General features: G+C 40.5%; 1 protein-coding gene across 9 annotated transcripts in view; it reads left to right on the plus strand.

The window, feature by feature from the left end:
• Positions 1 to 1,977: 1,977 nt before the first annotated feature.
• KIF21A (kinesin family member 21A) overlaps positions 1,978 to 23,641 on the plus strand; it is an 87,094-nt gene continuing 65,430 nt past the window's right edge. For 5 of the 9 annotated variants that reach the window (XM_015627971.3, XM_015627974.3, XM_015627973.2 and 2 more), the window contains exon 1: positions 1,979 to 2,305. In XM_015627971.3, coding sequence (XP_015483457.1) covers positions 2,262 to 2,305 — 44 coding nt within the window. In that variant the 5' untranslated portion in view covers positions 1,979 to 2,261. Of the gene's footprint in view, positions 2,306 to 23,641 lie in introns of all 9 variants that reach the window. The other 4 variants (XM_015627978.2, XM_015627979.3, XM_015627980.3 and 1 more) reach the window with 2 other exon arrangements.

The raw sequence follows: 23,641 nt of genomic DNA on the forward strand, positions 1-23,641 counted from the left end.
ACAATCTAATTTCTAGGTACAGAAGAGAAAGTAACTATGAGAAACATGCAGAGCAACAATAGCACAGTGGATTCCTGCTGAGAAAGAGAGACTTTTGAAAGATTCAGGGCTATGGCTAGAGGCCCCATCTGGCTGGGATACCTCACCTGCCCATCTTTGACAGGGGCTGGGGCCTGGGAGTGATCAACCTTCACTATCAGAAGCAAAACAACCAGAACTGCAAGGTTTTTAGCGTATCATTACAAATTCAAAGCTGGGCCTATTCTGATGGAAAATCTTCCTTAGGAATGTGAATTGTTTTGGGCAAAATAACCAGGCTTCTTTCCTGGCAGAGATTACTATTTGCATCAAAAATTAGTGTCATCCGCCCACTCAGTTTCCAGCTCAAAGCCAGGCATTTCATTAGCGAAGTGAGAACAGAGATGCCTGGCTGGAGGAGCTTCGGCAAACAAACCTGCCAGTATCTCCAGAAAGGTGGGAGAACTGTGTGCTCCCGCGGGCACGAGGGTCGCGAGGACCACCCAGGGACACAAGAGGAACGAGGACATCTCATTCCTGTCTGGAAAAGGGAAAGATGTGCAAATGCAAACAAGCCAGCCCAGACAGCGGGATGTGCCCCTTTCCCAGGAAGGAGGCCTTGGAAGCTGCGTGCAGAGCCCTTGTGGGCTGCGTGTGCAAGCGCCGTGTGTGTTGATAGCGTGAGTGGAGGTGTGTGTGCAAGCGCCGTGTGTGTTGATAGCGTGAGTGGAGCTGTGTGTGCAAGCGCCGTGTGTGTTGATAGCGTGAGTGGAGCTGTGTGTGCGGACGAGCTGTGCGTGTGGAGCCCATGTGGGCAGGGGGAAAGGCACGTGTGGGCAGGGGGAAAGGCACGTGTGGGCCAGGGGAAAGGCACGTGTGGGCCGGGGGAAAGGCACGTGTGGGCCAGGGGAAAGGCACGTGTGGGCCGGGGGAAAGGCACGTGTGGGCCGGGGGAAAGGCACGTGTGGGCCGGGGGAAAGGCACGTGTGGGCCAGGGGAAAGGCACGTGTGGGCCGGGGGAAAGGCACGTGTGGGTCAGGCACCTCAACGATGCCGTGTGCGCCCGCAGTGCCGGCGCACAGTGCGAGGGCAGGGCGTGTGTGCTGAGCCTTCGCGGGAGGTGTGAGGGAGAGGTGTGAGGAAAGCTGTGTGGAGAGCTGTGTGCGCGGGGGCGAGCACCGATCGTGTGTGTGTGGAAAGGCAAACACGAGGGGCGTGTGTCCACGTAACGAACGGGCGTGCGAGGAGGGACGGCGCGTCAGGATGTGTGTGTGTGAAGGGGGTATGTGCACAGGAGGCGGTGTGTGTGTGTGTGTGTGTGTGAAGGGGGAATGCGAAGAAAGGGGTACGTGCATAGGAGGGGGTGTGTGTGTGTGAAGGGGGTATGTGCACAGGAGGCGGTGTGTGTGTGTGAGTGAAGGGGTATGTGCACAGGAGACGGGGTGTGTGTAAAGGGGTATGTGCACAGGAGGGGGTGTGTGGGGGTGTGTGTAAAGGGGTATGTGCACAGGAGGCGGTGTGTGTGTGTGTGTGAAGGGGTATGTGCACAGGAGACGGGGTGTGTGTAAAGGGGTATGTGCACAGGAGGCGGGGTGTGTGTGTGTGTGTGAAGGGGTATGTGCACAGGAGGCGGGGTGTGTGTGTGTGTGAAGGGGTATGTGCACAGGAGGCGGGGTGTGTGTGTGTGGGTGTGTGTGGGGGTGTGTGTGTGTGTGTGTGTGTGTGGGTGTGTGTGTGTGTGTGAGTGAAGGGGTATGTGCACAGTAGGCGGGGTGTGTGTGTGTGTGAAGGGGTATGTGCACAGGAGGCAGTGTCCCCGTGTGTGCCGAGAGCAGTGCCCGCACACCCGCCGTCCCCCGGTGCTGCCCGGGGCGGGGCCGCTGACGCAGTGCGGCTGCAGCGGGCGGACGCACCGGCCCCGGCGGGGCGGGGGTCGCTGACCGGGGCCGGGGCTCGGCCCGCCGGTGGCTGACTGACAGCGTTCCACGCCCAGGCGCTGAAAGGGCCGGGCCGGGCCGGGTGGGAGGAGGCGGAGGAGAAGAAGAAGAAGGAGGAGGAGCGGAGCGAACCGCCCTACACTGCCGCGGCTTCTACCTATTCATTCAGTCACCTAAAATGGCTGGAGAGAGGAGGTGGCGGGGCAGGAGGAGGAGGTGAGGGGGGAGCCGCAGCAGTGCCCCCACCTCCTCCGCGGCCCGGCGGAGTTCCCGGCGAGGCTGCGGCCGCCCCTGGCCCGGGGCACCATGTCGGCCGGCCCGGACGAGAGCTCGGTGCGGGTGGCGGTCAGGTAAGCGCGGCTCCTGCGGGCCGGGTGCGGGCGGCGGGGCCGCGGCGCGTTCCCAGCGCCCACCCGCCCCCCGCAGCAGCCAGGCACTTCTCCCCTGCGCTGAGGGGTCGCCTCTCCCCGGCGCCTGCCGAGCCTCTTTTTCCTCACAGCAGTAGGAAATAGCCAAAGGAGAGGGGAAAACCCCCACCGTTCTGAGGTCCTTCTCAGTCATTTCTGTCTAATTTTGAGCAGTGACCCTAAAAATACTCCGACTAATTATAGCCCGATGCTGCTAGTGCTTACTCATGGAAGCAGAGCAGCCCCTGGACTGTGGCGATGCCGTTTGCATCAGGGAGCTTTACGAGAGTGGATCCTGGCACACGGATATTTTTAGAAGGATAAAGGCTTTTATCCCGCGGAGGCTGTGTCTAACCTCACATACCAGAGGGATGGACTCCCATAAGGCTGCTCACAGTACATAGGAATTAGGTGTACGTAGAAATCATGATGGGAGGGGAGCTTAAATAATTTTTAAAACATCAGTTAATTCAAATTACTCTTTAATCAGAGATAAAAATCTGCTGTTCATCAGTGAGCTCTTGGCTCTTCTGGATTTTCTATGTGAAAATACTATTTTATTGTTTGAAGGGCTTCCAATTTAGCCCGTGGATGCCTCAGTTTTCAAGATGTCTTTATGCGATTGGAGCATGAGGAGAAATACACGTATATGTGCACATATCTATGTCTGTTTATGTGTATGTACATCAATATTTGGGGTTTAATTGTGATACTGTCTGTTGATTTATTTCTTTACTTTAAAGGGGTTTCTTTATATTGGCACTCTTGGAGTATTACAACACAAGAAATCAGACCTTAGGGGAAGGTCTGTTTGTCTCAGTCGGTCTTTGGACAATCTTGCATTAGAGAATTCAGGGGTTGTTCGGGAAGATGAAGAGGGTGATTTCCTAGGTTTGTTTTGTTTTCTCTAAATGATGTAGAAACTAGCGATGTCACTGCATGCTAGTGTTGGTACATGGTGTAGGGGGGACGGTGCAGTAACATTTTCAGTAAACAGAGAGGCACCACCCCTGCATGGTAACATGGGGTGTATGCTGCAGTTGTTCATTAAAGTCTGATTGCAGCAGCATTTTCTGTTGGGAGATGTTTTTGTGAGTGCTATCTGTTGAAGCATTTTTCACATCATGTTTAGGGAGGTACTATTCTAAAGCATAATTAGGCTGTATTTTTAAAAAGGAAAATATGAGGTAGGTGTAATCCTAAAAATAGGGTGTGTTACAGGTTTATAGACTGCTCTTATTTTATTTGAAGAAAATATTAAATATGTTCTGAGCCAAAATAAATAGGGATGTAGAAGAAATGCAGAGATTTGTTGCATCTTGGAATTAAATAAAAAACGTATTGGTAGAAATGCATTTGTAACTGTAGGTGTGTGATGAAAAGATTAGGAGTAATACATGATAAATAATTTGTAGTAAAGTAAGTTAAAGTCACCCAGCTGTAGTTCTTGACAAAAAATCCCTAATGTTATAAGGTATATTTCTACAGTATAGTTGTCTAACTAACATTTTGTGCCTGAGTTCAGTAATTATGAAGCATTGCCTTTTTCCTCCTGTCTGCTTTCTTCCTTTTGACAAATTAACTATTTATGTACAAGATTCCCCCTTTCTGTTTAGCATTCGCAAACAAAAGCATGCACAATAATTGTTTTTGCACCAGTAGCTCTTTGTAGATGTTTTTCTTTTATTTCTGATTGTGTATTTTCTGCAGTCCTATAATTCAACTGATTTTGCATCTCTGTGTCTATTGGTGCCATGCTGTACTGTGCATTATGAGTATTACATTCTGTTTCCTTGTTGGTTTTGCTCTCCAGCTCTTTTTGGCAACTTAAGTTTAGTTCAGTGATGATCTCCACAGTTGTGATGAATTAGTTATTGTGTTTTGTATGTATGGTTCTGAACAAGGCTTGCTCTACAGCTGGACCAGCTTTTCGTTTGTAACCCCTGTGGTTGCAAGATATACTGCAAAGGCATGAATTTGTTTAGACTTTAAATATAGGTTACAGAATAGACATCACTGAAATTGTTTAGCAAATTGTTTTTCCAGAACCTGGTTGTCTCGCCTAATTGTATCCGACAGGAATGAAAAGTACTTCGTTCTTTCCAATTAGCACCAGCTTTAAGCTATCATCTTGTATGCTAATTTCTCCCCATTTTCTTCAGTGTAATAATGGTTTTGTGACTGATGAGCTCCGGTTTAGTGAAGCATGAAAGCTGAAAATAGTTTGGCAGATAATCCAGTAACTAGTGTTAAATTCCCTAATTAAGAAAACTTTTTTCTCTAGTCACCTACCACTGAAAGACTTGTAGATTTTGTGGATGATGGTGTGTAATTTTTGCAAAAAGCTTTGCTCTCTGTGTGACTGTGTATAGTGTCTGTTTTCAGATAAAGTCAGAGAGCCCCCATGATAGAAAACAGTTATCTGATTAGAGAGCTTTCTTTTAAATGTGAAAAACTATCTTTTTTTGTGAGTCTAAAATTTCCATCTTGCTTTTTTAAGTGTCTTTTCAGCATATGAAAACTAACATTTGACAAGAAGGGTATGAAATGTTATCAACATCTTGGGCAACTGTTTCAAGTTCAGAAACGGATGTAGATTGTAGTTTCTAATTCTTGTCTCTTGCCACTTTAGTGTTGTCCACCAGCAAAATACAGTGTGTAGGCTTCTGCCATGTTGGGTAGATGAGGTTCTCACCTAAGATTTAGATCCTCAACAGCCAGTGGTCTAGGTCTGTTACAGCCCCTTAGAGCAGTTGTATGACCCATGGAAGGTCATACATGGGGTCACTGCACTCAGAAGTGTGCAGTTTACTTTTACCTTTTTACCAGTCAGACCTGAGCTGGTTGCAGGAATTCAAATGGCTCCAACAGTTAGTGCCTGTCCTTGCTCCATATGGCTAGGGGCCATGCCATTAGGATGTTCTAGCAGTGGTGATCTAAGAAGACAAAGTTTCAGTCCTTTGCATTTTTGGATACATGTTAAACAAAGGAACTTCTGGAGAACAGTAAAGTTTGGATAGGTGTAACCAGCAGTCTTATATGGAGGACTGTACCTGATAAACCATGGAAAGGTGTCTGTTATATCTTCTTCATAACAGGATCCAAACAACAATGTAGAACATCAAAGGAATTGTCTGTCTTCCAGCCCTTCAAAGGTGAAAGATCCTTGATCCACTTGGACTCAGTGGTGGCCCTGGATGTATAGATGATAAACTTCAGTGTTGGTATGTTAGAGATCCTTTACAGAAGAAGATCCTAAACAGAAGAAGAAATAAGTACAATGTGAAAAGATGAACTGCTATACAAGCTGACCAGTAGTCAAGAGAAGATGGTCACTCTGACATGGTTAGCTGAAACCTCAGGTGGAGTGAAGAATAAAAGAATATGAAGTACCAGTTGGAGAACCTGAAGAGTTGTGGCATTGGGCATATTCCCATAAAAGATGGAGCCCAGTTGAAACTGTTAGTGGGCAGAACACAAAGAAGCTTCAGGAGATGGTGTTTTATAATCAGGCCTGTTTAATATCTGTAAAGAACAGAGTAGCAAAAGTTTCCACTTTTTATCATCCTGGCTATGTCTGTGTCTATCTACCTTCTTCCCTGCTTCGGCGAAAGTGCTTCATCTGCTGTGATTGACATATGCTTTGTTTCATCCCTCAAGTGAAGAACAGGAGTGTTGCTACTCTCCTCCTCACCTGTGTAGAGAGGTTCTGGGATCTGGGCACCCAGTTCTGCCTTGCGAGGTCTAAAAAATTTCCTTTTCATACTTACCCTAGGTGTCTGCAATATGTTGTGACACTGCTTCACAAAAGTGAAATGTTGATGTTTGCCAAGTATGGAATCTGTGTGCAAAATGTCATGGATCTACTCATGAATGTTTTTTAGCAACAGTAGCAGTAATAAGTACAGCTGATGAATTAAAACCACACGGCTTCTGTTTCTGGTTTTCCAAAAGGGAGATGAAGTATGCTGGAAAAACACATTGGTTAATAATTCAATTTACTGGAGATTAGGGATTTTTACAACTAAACCTTAGTGTGGCATGGTGTTAGGATACAGTGTTGACTATTAGGCATGTGGGATATTTTAGTTTCCCTTTGCAAAGCTTTGGTACGGAATTCTTTTCATACCCCCAGTTCTTGAACTGTATCATCAGTTGGTTGCCTTATGTAGGGTTTTTTATCTACTTCACTAGTTTCTGTGTGGGGTTTTGTTTTTTTTTCTCCCCATATGGAATCTGCTGTTTATTGTCATGCTGCCCTCTACCTTTTCACATTTTTGCATCCTTATTTTTAAGCATTTTCTTTTAAGCTTTGATAGTGAGGTTGTTTTCCTCTGTGCTAGATTCAGCTACTGTTAGATACACTAGGAAAGAAGGAACTGAGTGAAAGAAACCTGTATTTTTTAGACAAGTGTGTTTTGAAGCACTTCAATGGCAGCTGAGATTTATTTTCTTCCTTGGGCTGCTGTTGTGCAGGTGTGTTAAAGCTTCCCACCATGAACAGATCCTCAGATGCCAGATGAATGGACATATATGCTGTGGTATTTATTATAAGCTCTGGAGATACTAATTTAATGCTTCTCATACAGGCTAAGCATTCTCATAAATCATTCTGCAAATAGAGAAGCAACAGCAATAGACTACAGTACTATCTGTTGGTTCCTTAAAACAAACCAAACTTTTTATTGTAATAGACAGTAATTATAGCCCATCTGTAATCAGCTGTAAAAGTTTTTTTGGGAAAATACGCAACTGTGTTAATGAAGTTCAGCAGCCTGTAAGTACACAACAATGTGTGCTTAAAAGAGAAATTATCAACAGCATCAAATAGCAAGGTGTTGGGAAATAACTCTTCTGCATGGAGTCTGTTAATGGAAAGCTACAAAAGAAATCTTGTTTTCGAAAGCTCCTGTTGCCTATCTTTTTGTTAGTTTTGATGTTTTTCTTTGCTCTCTGACTTAAATAAACATCCTCTTGTCCTTCTCTGAAACTTTACCCCGTTGGTATGTTTTGCATTTTAGCTGAAGAGAAGACACGGCACCATCTGCTGCTGAATTAATTCTGGTTTCATAATAAGTGACTCGATCATCCGTTACTGATATTGCTTGGGGCAGGCTGAAATCTGTGATCTTGCTTTCTAGGAAATAAACTTCCCTTTTCATCACTTGTGTTGTAAACACAAACTCATTCTTGGATGGAGGGAAAAGAAATCCTACTTGGACCTTTCCCTTAATGCCATATATTCCTTGCCAAAAGATGGGTGTCTTGAATTTAGGAAGAAGAAAAAGCAATGGGTGGTGTACCTCAGCAGTATGCTGATGCTTTTGGATGCATCATTTTTTTTAACTTGTCTCTTCCCAAAGTTTGTAGAAGACCTGGGAGTTTACTTTGCTTTGAAAAACCATTGAGTTAGTCACTAATTTCCATTTAATGGTGTTTCCTTTACTACTTGTGATCTGTTGGGCTAGACATTAATTTATTACTGAACTCAGGGCTTCACGTTTTCAGGTTTACTGTGTGATATCTGTAAATTCTTCTGCAGTAGTTGAATGACCCTTGTGCATGGGATCAAGAGAGTCCTGCTCCCTCCCTCTGCTTTCCCTGTTTTCCCTTGATTTACTTTAAGCCTTTTATAGATTGTCCTTGCTGCCCACTCAGAGATGGGTGTTGGAATTCTTGCTTTCATGTTCTGTTGCCTGACTACTCCTGGTTAAATCAAGCAGCTTTAGGTGCCTTTTTCTTTTTTTTTTTTTATTTTAAGGAAAATACAGCAGAATACGAAATATTTGTGGTGGCTAGAGAATTTTTTGTTATGCTAATATTATTTCCATGTAAAACATTTTCAAGAAGTGTCATTTGAACTAGTGAACAATAAAGTTTAATTATAAATCAAACCAGATCCGAACAAGTCTAGCAAGAGTAACTACATGAGCTGTGCCTTTTTTTTGTGCTCTCTTTCTCTTCTCTTGAATAGTTTTAAATCTTTGTTAATTTCCTTCCTATTCTTCCTTGTGGTTTTGGGTTTTTTTTCTGTTTTTTTTGGGGAGGGGGGGACTGTTTTGTTTTGTTGTTTCTTTATTATTATTTTTTGTGGTTCTGTGTTAATTTCTACTTTTCCCTAGTGAAACATATCTGCTCCAGTATAAGGGGAGAAACGCTGCCTTATTTTTCAAAAATGGTCTTGTTTAATGGGTTTATTATAGCAACAAGATACAAATGGATATTGAAAAGATAAGGTTAATGTCACAGTGACTTTGATGCATAAAGAAACAAAACTTTCAAAATGGATTCTAAAATGTGAAAACCTGCTGATTCAGAGCTTATGATTGATTAGCATAAAATATTTCATGAATAGAATCTGAATGGAAATAAAGAGTGAGGAATGAGTACCATCTGTTTCTTTATTTTAGTTCCTTTAGTAGTTTCCTCAGCAGATTTGGTAGAGTTGGCCACTGCTGGAATAATTATTTTTCTGTGTAAAGAATTTTTTTTTTCTTTAATCATCTGGCAAATGCACGTTGGGACAGTGCACCCTTTAAGCATGTTTACATCTTTAAGTCCACCTAACAAAAATGGATGACTTATCCCTTGAGCCTGTTTGCACTGAAGCTTCAACACAGAAAGCTGAGAGCAACAAAACCTTAGTAACAGGTTATGATTGTTCTACTATACACAGAAAATTATATACATTCAAACTGAATAGTGCACTTCCATTGTTGAATTTAAAAAAGGACTAAAGGATTTGTTGTCTAGGTAATTTAGTGTCTCACTGTTGGCTCTTGCCTGTATGCTGCTGAAGGAACTGTGCATAGTTCAGTTGGTTAGCAAATAACTGTCTCTTTGCAGGACATTTTAGATTTAATGTAATCTTACCATACTGGCTCTCAAATACTCCAAGTTTCTTGTTAGGCTTCCTCTTGGATATTGTAGCTTTGAAGGATACTTAATTTCCTTTTCCTTTCTGTTCAGCATAACTGATCCTGTAAAATCAAGAGTAAAGCAACATTGTCAAGGTAAGAGTTAAAGGACTGTAGCATGCTATAGCATTACCAGTTCCACTACCAGAGTTGAACACATGGAATGTTATCGATAATAGGACTAGACAGAAAATATTTCCCTTTTGTGAGACAGCTCAAAGTCTGACACTATCTTTTCTGCTGTATTCTCTCTTGATAATGGAAGAGTTTGATCAAACAGGCTTCTCTGATTACTGGGTCTAATCTCATCTGGGGCCTTGAAAAAAGGTATTTCACATTTCAAGTCAATTCTCCAACCTCTTAGTTATTACCTTTAAGCTGTTTATTTTTTTCAATGAGCTGTTTTTTCCTTCCATTTCTAATTGTTAGTTATCCTTTGCTTAATACTGTTAAAAGAAATTTAAGGTGACATATTAATCTGCAAAGCTGCATAGCTGTGAAGTACTAATGTCAGTCAGAAAACTATATTAAATACAGGATTTGTTGGCAGTGCTGTTTAAGAAGTTATGCAAATGACTAATAATAGGTTAAAGCACAAAAGAAGAGTTTATCCCCTAGAAATATACTGCAAATGATGAAATATAGTCTTGTATAATTTTGGGGTAACTGGCAGGTTTGCTAGGAAATTTCTCTTGTACAGTAAAACCTCTAATATTGCATACAATTTAGAAAGTGATGTATCTGGGTTCCTTTAAGTATTTGGTACCATGCTGTGTGTGAAACTTCTTGTAATAGAGTAATAGAGAGGTAGACTGACTTAAGATGCGAGTGTATATATTTTATTCAAAATACCTAATTAACTTTATTTCTCAAGGTCAGTAATCCTTAGTATTCATTTTGTTGGAATTTTTTTTCCCTTGGGACTAATTTGGAGATGAGTCCAGAGACCTTTTGTGTTGTTCTGAGTAGGTCATTATCCCAAAGTCTTAGAGTTGCTAATCACTCTCTCAGTAGTATTGATTTACCAACTGCAGCAGTGCCTCTGTCTTAGTTTGTGTTTGATTCTGTCATAGGACACTATCCCTGTGTACCCATCTCCATCTGTATGAGAATATGACAGGGGTATGAGTGTAGGTAGTAAACTCTTGTCTTTTATTTCAATATTCTTTTCCTGCTTTTCCTTCCCCATGCTCCCCAGCACTTTGTTTATTGTCATCTTAGAATTATGTCAGAAGATCCTCAGGCCAAAGATGGAGCTTCAAAGTTAATACTTATGATATAAATAAAACATAATGTAATATCATGAGAAAACCAACTCTGCTGAAACACCTGAGTTAGTCATTACCTTCTGTGAAAAGTCTTACTATTAAAGATTCTGTGTATGGCTTTGTTTCTCCCTCTCCTCTTTGCTTATTTGTGTGAAGAGTAAAAAAAAATTACTCCTGTACCAGACACTTTGATCTGGAGGAAGTAGCTGACTACTCTTATTTTTACCTGCTAAGCAAACCATACATTGCTTTAGTTGTCACTCTGCATAAGTTGTCCAGGTAAGGTTTATTTCACTCCTTAGCCTCAAATGCATTCTTTTTGAAGTCTAATCTTTAATTTTAAGTATATGTGAAATAATTTTTAGACTGTCTCTGTAATGTGAAGCCTTCGAATTTTTCCTTAAAATTATTTTCTATGCATATTACTTTGCAGACTATAAATGTTGATACCATCTAAATTGTCTATCTGTATTTTCTTTTCTTAGTTAAAATCATATCATGCATGTGATTTACTGGTATATTTGGGAAAGGCTGATGTATTTATGAGCAAGCTGTTTGAAATGCATTGACAACCAGAAAAATATTTTTATGCCAGGTTAAGGACGACTAAGTATCTGAATGCATATTTTCTAAAGGTGATCAAAATGAAAAAGACTCTACTTGTAAGTGTTTGAAGAGGCTGTAGATCAGAGGCAAGGCCACCTGTTCAATATTTATCACTTAGAGTGCAGCTTATGCTTCTGTCTAATCTGATCAGTCAGCCCATCGCTTAAGAACAATAAAATTGCCATTCTGATCTTTACAGGCAGAACTCTGAGTTCAGCAAAAGTGGATTGATGTTCAGTAAGCTCTGAAAATGAGATGAGGACTGAATTGGTATTTGCAAGTAAACTATTTGACAGCTAAACGTTAGTATAATTAAATGTTCTTTTTTCTATTTTGTACTCCCAAAAAGATTTTATTCGAATTAGGCTTGAATTGAATTTGCAGTTGGGGGATGTATCTGTAGGGTTTTTTAATCTTTGTTTGTTTGATTCATTGTTTCAGTTTTCTGTTTTGTGCATATTTCTTTTTTTTGTTTGTTTGCTCTCTTTCTTTTTGTCTTCCTCACACAGTCTTCAAAGTGATCTACATTGTCTGGTCAACCCACTGTCTTGGCTCTGCATTTTAAAATGTAGCTGTAGATCTGTTTCATTATTGTTTTTAGCAAAGCTTGTAGGAGCAGATGGACTTTTCATTGTTCTCTAAATGTCAACAAGTGTAGCCATGGTAGGCCCCGAAGAGGAATCATAGGCTTGTCAAGGTTGGAAAGGACCTCCAAGAAACATTGTACAGCTGAGAGTTTTAAATGAAAGTTCTTTGTTCTGTGTTTGCAGCCCCAAGAACTGAGCTGGCCCATGCCAGCTGGCCCGTGCTTCTGTCGATTTCCAACTCTCACGACTGCTGAGTGCAGAAATGCCTCTTTGGGAAGAGGGAACTTGCACAGAATGTTGTTGACCTACATCTTGGAAGATACTTGATTAAAAACAAAGGGCTGATGCTGTAGGCAAACGTTCAAGTAATGTACGCATTTTTCATGAGCATGGAATGGCAGTGTTGTAGCAAAAGAAGAAACTCAGTGTATATAGAAACTGGAGTCTTTAGAAAGGTGCAAAGAAATCTGTTTTTTGTTTAGTACTGCTGATTTCTAGTGGTAAGTTTTGGGTCCTGCTGCTCATGGAAATTGTGGACTAAGAGGAATTGAAAAGAGGATGGAAAGGGCTCTTTGTCTAGAAAACATGACTGGTTTCATGTGAGATATGAGGAGTGAAGATTTATAAGAGACATGTCCTAAAATACCAAGAGTCAAGTACTGAATGGAATGGAATAAAATGTTCTTCATGCTCAAAGTGAAGCTGATAAAAAATGTAGTAGATTTAAATTTCAGTAAGAAAAGTAAAAGAGAGGATAAAATATAATAAACAGACCAGGGAGAGAAATAAACCTGTGTTTTGTCTATGAAGATATGAAATTGTCCATACAGGAAACTCTTCAGAACAGTTCAGACTGGTAACTGCCAGGAAGATTTTGGATTAATTGATAGTACTTTGGTCCAGAAAGGTTGATGTTCCCTGTTTTTTTCCACCCCAATTGCCTGTAATTCTGTGAAGCTGCATGTAGGGTGCCAGGACCTGAATTCAGCACAATTGAATGATCCCATTCAAATGTCAGAATGTGTTCACAGAGGTGTGACAATGTCCACATGAACAGTAAAGCCTTACTGATTTGGAATGGTAAGCTTAGATTAATACAAGTTTGAAGAGACCTCAGGAGGTCATCTGATCCAGCCTCCCCCACAAAGCAGTGTCAAAACTAAATTCAGGTGAGGTTTGCAAGATTCTAAAGTCAGGTCTAAGAAAAACCTCTGAGACAGAGATTCGTCAGTGTCTATGGACAACTGGAACTGTTCCAATTTTTGATGGTCAGATTTCTTCCTTATGCCCAGTTGGGATATCTCTTGCTTTGTTTTATGACTCTTGTCTTCACAGTGTGAATCTCAGAAAGGAGCTTGGGCCTTTTGTCTTTGTAATCTTCTGCACTGGAAGAGAGAAGACAAGGCCTGGAAGCCAAGAAGATACTGAAGAGCTCTGTGCCTGTGATCTGTTGGAAAGATGAGATGTGAGGGATGCAAAGGGGGTGCATCCTCTTTTCCAGTTGAATTCTGAATATGGTAGAGCAGATTCTTGGAGGACTGACAGTCATCCAGTAGTGCTGGTGATAGGGCTGCTATCAGGAGACAGTGTGTTGTAAGCATACACAGGGTGAAGTATTGGAGGCTTTTGTTGTTTTTTTGCATGGTTTCTATACTCTTTCTGTGTAAAATCTATTATTCTCCTCTTATGACCCACCCCTACCTGTTTTGAAGACTGTTTCATGTTGTGATATTGCAGCTGTGAAGGCATTTGGAGTGTGATTCAGTTTGGGCTAACAGTCTAACTTTTTTTTCCTAGCAGGAATTTGTGGTGCCCATCTGTCTGCATTTTCTCTGCCACCATTTAAACTTACTCATTATTTTGACTGAGCTGACTGATGGGAATAATTACCCTCCATCATTGTTTAATGCTTCTTTGCTTTTCAGATGTGCTCTCCTCAGCCATCTCATAGAATAATCTCTTTCCCTGTCCTGTGCTGTGACAGTTCATGTTTCATTCTTACAGTTCTTCAGACAGTATCTTCTGTATGGCAGAAAGAAATGTGTACGATAATCAGTGGTTTATCACATGAAACATGTGATATTCTTGTGAATACAACCCAAAGCATTGATTACCTTGGAGTGGTTTCTTATGACTCTTTGGAAATAAATTATAATTTGTGCATTGTCAGTTTTTGTCTTGTATATGAAAAATGGACCTTTAAACTTTATTTATTTATTAAAATTTGTGTATTAATAAAATGCATGTGAAGCACTGGGCAGAGTTCGCATTCAGTTTGGTTTGTATTGCTGGATATCTGCCTAGTATGTATAAGAGTTGTGTGGTTGAAGTTCAATCTGTTTAAAACAGAGGAACTTACTGGTAGACTGAATAAAATGCTTCCGAGCTCATATCTGTGTCTCTTGAATTTATATGCTTTTGATTTCTCAGATTCTAGCTAGGAAATGCTACTGACTTCCAAATTTTATCAGACATGTCAAGGAAATATGAAAAACTGTAGTCTAGCTGGGCAACTAACTGCTTCTTTTATATTCTATAATGTATATGTGCACTTTTCACCTTAAGAAAACTTCTTTTGTCCAAGGCTGTGTGTCCATCCTGGGAATATCCAGTGGGACAGAATGCTTGTCATGTACTGCACTGCTGTAATGATAGTTGCTCTCCTGTTTTGCCACCTCCTTGGTGTAGAGGGGGATGATCACTCCAGCACAGCACATGTGTGTGAGGTTCTCTCCTTTGCTCACAAGTAACTTGAAGTGGCATCATGTTATTTTTTCCATTCTGATAAAAAAAAATAAAATATAGGAGAAACTTTGGTGTTCAGGGGTCTCTTTCTGCCACAGCTGTTACCAGTACTGGGAATCCTCTGGATATACTACCATGTGTCAGGGTGGGTGATGCCACAGACCTTTTATGGGTCCTTGCTTCTGTGTGCCATGCTGAGCTAATGCATGGTTAGGGGACACTGGCCACTTCACTTCCAAGACTGGAAATTATCTTTGTGACTTGTTTTAGGTATTTCTCTTCAGTACAGGGTTAAGATACAGAGTTGGAGGTCCACTGCTGTTTATAGAGTCAGTTCTGGTGTTGGAGTAGCAGTGAACCCATCTTCTGAGTATTCATTCAGTGCTGAGGAGACTCCTATTGCTTATTGATCTAGGTACAATTGGAGCACAGAGGCATGGTATATCTTCAGTTACTTTGGAAATAGCTGAGAAGTTTTGTTTCCAAAAGAATTGAACGTTCAAAGCTCTTCCTCTAGTCCTCCACAGCTGGGTAGGGATGCCAGGATGGTGTAGAACCATGGACTTTCCAATTTCATTGTGAAGTCTGAAAGTTCCAAAGACAGCCAGAAATCATTTCATCTAATGTATGAGTCTTTCTGGATGTCCGTGTTAGGTGCCATTGCATACTTGCTCAGTTCAGTATGCTTGTGACTGATGCAAAAATAAGAGAATTACAGATTACATAAGGAGCTCTTTTGTGGGGTGTAGGGCTTTTTCTTTTAAAAATGAAAAGCTTTTTTTTTTTTCTTTCCTATTTTTTTGCACTTGAGTCTAGTTAAAATTTCTAGCTTAAATTGTTATCTTAGTTTAAATTTTTAGCTAAGGTACGTAACAAAGGACTGCACATCAGATTTCATTGTGGTGAGGGTTTTTTTTTTTTTTTGGTTGGTTTTTGTTTGTTTTTTTGTTTAAGTCCCAGCAAGAATTGCTAGAGGTACTGAAGTAGTTTCTACTTTGTCAGCAAGTCACTGTTGGACTATTTTTCAGCTGTGGAATCTTTGTGTTGCTCCATTTTTGCTGCTGTTGCAAGTCCCCTCTGCCAACACCCTCTGCCAACACTGCTGCTGCAGATCAGAGATAAACAATTTAATGCATTGCAATGGCTGCCAGGGAACAGAGGGCTGAAGTCTTGTTTCTCTAAACAGAAAACTCTGATACCTTGAGGTTAGGATGGGGTAGTATAGGAAAGACACAAAAGACTGTGTAAATTTTTTGTCCATTCTGACACTCAATGACATGTTGTGTAACATTGGTGAACTGGATTTGATTGAGAATCTAATTTTATGTTCTGTTAAAAACATGATTGTATATGAGGTAAAACCAGTTCTGACCTCAAATGCTGAGTCAAAGAAATCCTCTCCTTTCATTTGTGCTAGGTAATCCTGCTTCCTGTCCTGACTCTTTCTCACAGTTTCAATTTATCTTGTTCCCATTCTTTAGCCACTGATCCTTGGTTCAGTGGTCTAGAAATGGTTAACACTGAGGTTAAGTGGAGTTGGGAAATAAGCTATTTGTATTTTTCTGTGCTTCACTAATTATTCATGTGATAGAGCTTACGTAAGGGCTGCATTACAGTTGTACTTCATTTGATGACAGAGTTCTGTATTTCTGTGTAAACAAAAGTCAAGTGATAAGGCATGGGCAATCAAAGTCTGAAGTTGAAACCAGGGAGAAAACAAGCTTTCCTGGGAGGACCTTAAGGTCATACTATCTGCTTAGCTGTCACATTTCTTGAAAAAAACCCCACGAATAAACAATAACAAAAATCCTCCATAAAAACCCAATCCTGATTGTATTTCATTTTAAAAACTTTTCAAAAGCTGAAAGAGCCTTCTTTGCTATCTTTCTTGCCTTAGCCTTTCCTCAGATTCAGTGGTGAAATCCCTTAAAACATTCAATTAACAGTTTTGACACAGTCTTTGACACAAATTGTAAAAGCAGACTCTCTTAGAAAAAATGATAAATACCTGTTTTGGAGAAATCTGTAAATCCCAGGGAAAAAAAAGTATTGATCTACTGGCACCCTCTTAAGACCTTTTTAACACTTGCTGACAATTTCTTAGAATACCAGTTACCTTAACAAGTCTTGTCTAAATATTCAATTTTTTTTTCTAAATACCTGGACTGTAGCATGTGCTGGAGTAAATGGCTTTTTACCTCTTTTCCCCATCCCTCAAATGTTGTCTGTAGTGCTAAGAAAAATTCTATTTAGTGGCAACAAGGTTGGCTAAAACACTAGAGCTTTGTTATTGTGGAATGATGTTTCCCCCCCACTTTCTCCTATCTTCCTTTTCTTTTCTTTTTGAGTTTGCTGTAAAAGCAGGGGTACTAAGTGGTTGAAGCTGAGTGCAGCCATGGAGTAGAAGTCAGAGGTGTGGGAGGCAGCTGCCTGATTCATAGCAGTTGTCAGTGCAGAGTCTGTTGCTTGAGCTAATAGCCAGTCTTCTGGCTTCATGGTGCTGGTGAAGAAGACTATCTGAAACAGCTGTAAAGTTATGGATTATTATTGAGATATATCTGTCTGTAGCTTTTAATAAATGTGTGACCCATTATGAAAGCTTTATATAAGCTGTAGTGTAATACCCTCCCTGGCCTTGAGGCACTACCAGTATGCCATTAACACACTATTTTATATGAACTCATAGTTTTCCATTTCCTGGTGAAGTTCCTTCTTAGCTCCTGGAAGACCTTGTGAGTGCTCCCTTCATGCACTGTCCTCCTAGGTCTGGTTAGCCAGAGAAGCTCTTCTGTTTTCTGATGTTAAGTGCTCACAGGAATGAGGTACTTGCTCACATATTTTGTGGCAGGTCTGTAACGATTGCAGTTGGTTTACAGATCAGGACTACAGCAAGGTAGTTACTATAAACTTAAATTTCTAAGGCAATTTGAAACAGTTAATATATGAATATTTAACTTGAAAGCATATGTGCTGCCTCCAGTGTATAAGGGATTATGAACTCTTGATGCAGACAAACCACAAGTGATTTGCATTGATGATTTCTGAGAGCACCTGGGAAGTGCCCGATTTAGAAGTATTAGTTGCCAAGAAGAGCTGATTTAATTGAGTCAAGGCAAAAGAAATGGGTTTTGACCTTGAAGCAGCTTGTCAGGGCAGACTTTACCTTATGTCCCTAGGAGCTGTGGCCAAGCATTCAGCAGACAGAAATGATCCCAGGATCAGGTGTTGCTGCTTTGTGTGCACTGGAGCTGAGGGAGACTGGCAGGGCAGTGCCCAGGCCAGCAGGTGCACACAGCAGAAATGGAGTCAGAGCCACCCAGGCCTGTGATGTAAAATGGAGATAGTTGCTTTCAATTTCTGTGAGCTACCCTGCTGCATGATTTTTATTTTTTTTTGTGGTTGTTTGTTTTGTTTGTTTTTGTGAAGTGACTTTGCATTAATAGTTTTGGATTTCTGGTTGGATTTGTAATCTTATCAGGGAACCTGAGCTGTAATGAAAAATTAAGCCTACAGCTAGGACATGAAGCAGAAAGTGCTTAGCCTTGCTGTTAGGCCAGCAAGCCAAATAATGGTTGTCTAAAGCAGGTATAAGTAGCAAGGAAGTAGCTGGTTCTTAATAAACTCTATTCAGAGTGTATGCCATGAATCCTGTGCAGCTGTCAGTTTACACTGTGGTGCATGACCAAGGTGCACTTGTTTCATGGATGTGTTCTGTCCTGGAGCTTATATTTTGGTGAAATGTACCAGTATTAATACTAGTGGTAATTCCAAACTGCAAGCTTGCTAATTCAGTAAGGTCTGCGTGCCAGTAGCAATTATACCAGGAAAACTACTGTATTTCCAGAATGATTTCCACACTGAATTTGTTTAGCCTTAGCAACAAGGAGCTCCTACCTGCCCTAGTGTGGAAGCTAAATAGTTACAAAATCCCACAGTCTTTTCTATTTTATATATTATCAAAAGTGAAGAATATGAAAGCAGTCCATGCTTTCCTGATGATGTAGCAAAGAATTCTCTTTAATTTTCTCTTAGGTTAAAATCTCCAGTGGTAAATTTGATATTGTAGTCACTATTTATATAGTGTCATATAAGCCCTTCTGGACGAAATGAAAGGCTGAGCATGTGAAATGGCAGCAGCTCAGCCCCAAGTGCAAGTGTTGCAGAGGAGAACTGTCTTCTAGCTTTGTGATGTGAATTTTTGTGTGGAAACTGAGTTTACCGTGAGGTTCCACATTGCAGTGGATTTGTTGCATAGATGATGTTGAATGAAGACCTGATATAGCAGTACCAACTCCAAACTAGTTTCACCAGTCAGCTGTGACAAATCCTATGCTTTTGACTTCCTGTGTTACTTAAGCTCCAATTATTTTAGCTTTCTACTGGTATTCCATATAAATGCTAAATACTCTCTCGCTAACGATTTTTTTTTCCCTGTCCCCTCTCTGCCACATCTGAAAGTCAGCCTGCATTTAGCTGAACAAAAGATTATGGCCTGTAGGTAACCCAAGTTTTCCTCCTGGTTGAAACTTCATGGAGAGTGTTGTTTAGAATCAGCACTGAGAGACTTGCAAACTTCTCAGCTTTGGTGGGGATTGAAGAATGGAGGAAGGGTGGGGAAGAGTTTTGGGGTTTACAATTTATATTTGCCTGAAATGCTTTCAGAAAAAGAGCATCCAGCATTGAACTGAGCAATCCATTTCAAGCATGGCTCAGTGTGGGAAAAATGCTACCTACTGAATATTTAGTATAGTTTCTTGTATTGTCCTGATTTTAACTAAATTTTTCAATCCAAGAAGGAGCAGCAAGGTAGTCAGATTTAGGATGCAGCTTAATACAGTGTCATTGCATAGGAATAGAAGGATGAACAAATTACCTCTGTTTGATGTTGCTGGTGCTGATATGAATGATTTTGCAGCCGTGCAAATGGAATGAATAGACACGAAGAGAAGTAAATTTGAGGATTGGCATTTAGACATAAAACAAGGCGTAGCTGAAACACCGTGACTGGAGAAGGTGGATAACATTGTTTCTTTCTGTTTTGCAAATTTGAAAACATACAGTACTAAATAAAGCAAGTGAGTTATTTTTCCTTACTCCAGAGTTAGGATTTACCAGCTCAGAGCTTTCAGTCACTGCTTGAACAGTCTACCTTCTGTTTTGGAACAGAGCAACTTCTGTTCATTAGAAACAGTCAACAATAAATATGAAGAAATTTTCTGCAGTTTGCTTTGGAACTTGGTGTGTCGGGTGTTATGGATACAACGTGGTTTTTTGTGTTGATTTTTTTTTTTTGAAGGCGTGGCAGAAAAGTCATACAGTGGTTTTTGTTCCACGAATATTGCTTTGAAACTTAACAGAGTGAAGGCACTATTCAGCAGATTATTAAAACACTGTTTTTAGCTGTCTTGTCCCGTTGTGAAGTCTCTGATTATTTTAGTAGTGTTAGCTAAGCAGTCATTTCAGTAATGATTAATGATAACTTGTAATTTTTTTTAATTGACCTGACCCTCCTTTTGTTTTATTATTTAACTATAATTACTTATGAAGTGGCTTGTAGCTTTACCTGTAGGTATGTTGGTAACTTTGTGTTTGTTTTGAGTTGCTGAAGTGTAATTATTGGACTTGTGGCTCAGAGGTATAAAGCAACCAACTGCCCTGAACTTTAGAATATACAACTGGGAAGACAATGTTTCTGTTTGGAGGGGAAAGAAATGAAAACAATTTTTAGAGCTACAGTAATCTTGACATGAGCATGTAGTGATTTGTGTACTGCAACTATAAGAACTGGAAGTTTAAATGAATATGTGTGGGTGTTTAAAAAGGAAAGGGAAATCTGGGTAAGACAGTCAATTAAGAGTTCTTTGCTGCAGACATAGCAAGCCCTTTTAACTCAGTTTAAAAATAAGAGTACCTATTTTTAAAAACTAGGCTGCTTGGAAGAAGTAGTGAACTTCTAGAAGAGACATACATTTAACTGAGGGGAAGAAATTGAATGAAGCCTAGAGTTGGCATGACTGACAATTTTTGGTCATCTGGATAGCCTTGCATTACATCAGTTCTTTGCTCAAGAAATTCAAAAAATTATTTTTCTATAGTGAAGAAACTTTTTTTTCCTTGCTTGTTTCTGAATATATTTGTAGTACTTATCAGTGCCTTTAAGAAATCAAGGTTAAGTTGTAATGTGAGGAAGTTCCTGAATGCATGCACTTATTCTTGAAATATTTCACTTAATTGCATTAAATAATCGTGTTTTTAAGTTACTCATTTGACTTTGCAAGTAAATCTTTTTCTATGTGAGGGTGTGGAAAAATAATGTTATTGTTCTGCAAGAAGGAGTTTTCAGCTTTGGAACCAGCAATCCACTGTCACTCCTGTGGCTTTGTGGGCATTATTGGGTCATTTGTTGATGTAATGATGCTGCTGGGAATGTTTTTGAAACCAGCTGTCTCACGAAACTGTGCTTTTAGTAAAGTTTGACTCTGGTAGTTAAACATTAGTTACAAGTGTGCTTTCTAAAAAGAGTTGACACCAACCACATTTTTGTTTACTGATGTACTTCTTACAGGCTTAATGTATTTGGATATGTATAATCAACCCAGGATATTATGTTGGGCTGATTGGTTGCTGGCATACAAGAGGTACCCAAATTATCTCAAAATTCCTGAGCTCTAAATGTGACTGATTTTAGGTTTGGAGGTACTCAGACAGTAGTTTTGTGGTTTGGTGTTGTTTGGTGATGTTGTGAATGTTTATTGTTATATTTTTTTGCTTTAAGTTTCTGTTTGTTTTGTTTTTAATTGTTTCCCCTTGGACCTAAATAAATGTTATTCTGTAGCTTAGTAAAGCAGCACTGACTGTAGTGGTTTGGGTGTTTGGATAGCCTGTATTCACCACATTACTTTCAAAAGTACAGTACTTTTTCAGCTGAATCCTGATGCTAAAATTTCTGGAAGCCAAGTGTCTCTAAGGTACTGGCAGCACTTGTTATCCTGGCTCAGGGATACTAGTCTGCTGGGCTGTGCACTCTTCAAAAAGGCTTCCTCAAACTTTTTTTATTTTCTCTTATTTTTTTTCCTCTGAACTTACTTATAGTGGTATTTGTTTAGCACATGTAAGCTCTGTTAAGCATTCAGTCATACTGCAGAAAGTTGCTACAGGAAGTGTATTCCTTTTCCTGATGCTGCCCTTGTTACATAATTAGTAGCAGGCTCTGGTAAGCTTTACCCCAGCCGTGTGACTCAGCTGCTCCTTACTGCTGCAAGCCCCAGAGCAAGAATGATGAAGGCTGCTGAGTTTCGTGCCAAAGCTATATTTTGGAGGAAAAAACCTCCATAATTTGCAAAAGAAATAGAGGGTGTCATTCTCTTTCTTTTCTATGTAGAGTTGCTTTCTTCGTGAATCATTCCCCTCAGAAGGATATACTGTCTTAATTGGCCTCTTTGTATCCATGAGAGCCATAGCTGCAGACACTGATCTGGGGACACATGAAAATACCTTTCTTTTCACCTTTCTCTTCAATATGTGACCTGTGTTCTGTAAGTCTTGTAATCATCAGGTACTATTGACATACATTTTTCACAGTAGTAATCTCTACTAGTCTTCATTATTGTTAGTGCTAGTGATTGATGTGAAACACCACCAGTGAAATGAAGGTGGTGTTTCATACTTCTGTGAATGAGCTTAATAGTCATAAAAGCTAAAATATATTTTTCAATAGAAACCTTTAACTTATAAGAGTCAAGCACAGTCATTGTGAGAGGGACAGATTTGATATGCAGTTTAAAGGCAGTACTGTCCTTAATTTGCTTTGTGTATATTGGACTTGGTATATAAATAGATGTGGAGCCCAGCCATCAAATTGCAGACTGGTTGAACCCTCTGGTAAACTACAGTTTTAGTGATACAGAGCAGCCATCCAAACCAATAGCCACAGATGGTTCTGCTTCCTTGGGGTAAATGTTTTGGTTAGTTTCCCTTGATTGTGTATTTCTTGTGTTTGTTCAGAAGACCTTACCAAATGAAGGCCTTTTGGAAATGTTAGGCTCCCAGACCACCTGGGGAAGAAACCTGTTGTCCGCGTCTGAACCAAGTATTTGGGATGTCTCTGCTGTTCTGCCAGCTGTGGGGTGATGTCCACAAGTGCAGTGTAAGCAGACAAAAAGCTGAAAGTGTACACAGGGCTTTTTAAGACTGGAAGCTACTGCTAAAATAAAAACTGGAGTGACCTAGCATCTTCTGGAGTTCTTTTTTCCTCTTCTTTTAAAGGTGATGAAGATTCTTAGGGATTATATTTTCAGAGGTAATCCTTAAAGAAGAGGTAGCTAGTGAGTGACCTGTTTATTTTGGTATATGTCCATGTGTTCCACACAGCATGGTGTCCAGACCTTGAGCTCATGCCAGTCACACTGTGGTACAGCTGGGTGCTGTTTCATTCTGCAGCAGAAATACTGATTTTTGCTTCTTACTCTGGAGAATGACTTGTTCATGCTCCCTGATGGGGAGAGGCAATTATTGCTTCGGGCTAATCAGCTAAGGTGAGATCAGGTGACTCCAGTCTCTTTCAGCACCAGAGTGCATTTGACCCTTTCAGCACCGAAGCATGTTTGACCCCCAATTGCTGGGACTGAGGTCTCTATTCTGCCACTTCATTGCTTGATACAGGTGTGCCTGCATTCCTGTATAGTATGAAATTAATTTAGAGTTTTACTTTCAGGAAGGTCAATCTCCTTTTATTTCTTACTCATGAACCATAAATACTTCAAGTCTTAGTTCATAAGTTATGCTTAGCTGCATTTGCTTAGTTCTCATTTTATCCAAGATACTGTGTTATTATCTCTCTACCTTTCTGAGAGGGGTGACACATAAAAATACATGTTAAGAAAACCAAGGCAAGTAGCACCGTAGAACGATTTAAAAAAAAAAATAAATCTGTTTGTCTTAGGAAAAAGCACTTCTGTTTAGTTCTAGTCAAACTGCACTTGGATCTGGAGGTGCCAGTCCTGTGCTTGGCAGGCATGTGGAAGCTTATGGTAGTGCAGCTTTTCCATCAGAGATGACCTTGTCTTGAACTAGAAATAACCCAGGCTAGTACAAACCTGGCAATACAGTTCTCCCTTCTCTCTCTCTCAAAAGTCAATTTTTTTCTCAAAAGTTGTG

Source organism: Parus major, chromosome 1A, assembly GCF_001522545.3.
Source record: "Parus major isolate Abel chromosome 1A, Parus_major1.1, whole genome shotgun sequence".
Taxonomy (NCBI): domain Eukaryota; kingdom Metazoa; phylum Chordata; class Aves; order Passeriformes; family Paridae; genus Parus; species Parus major.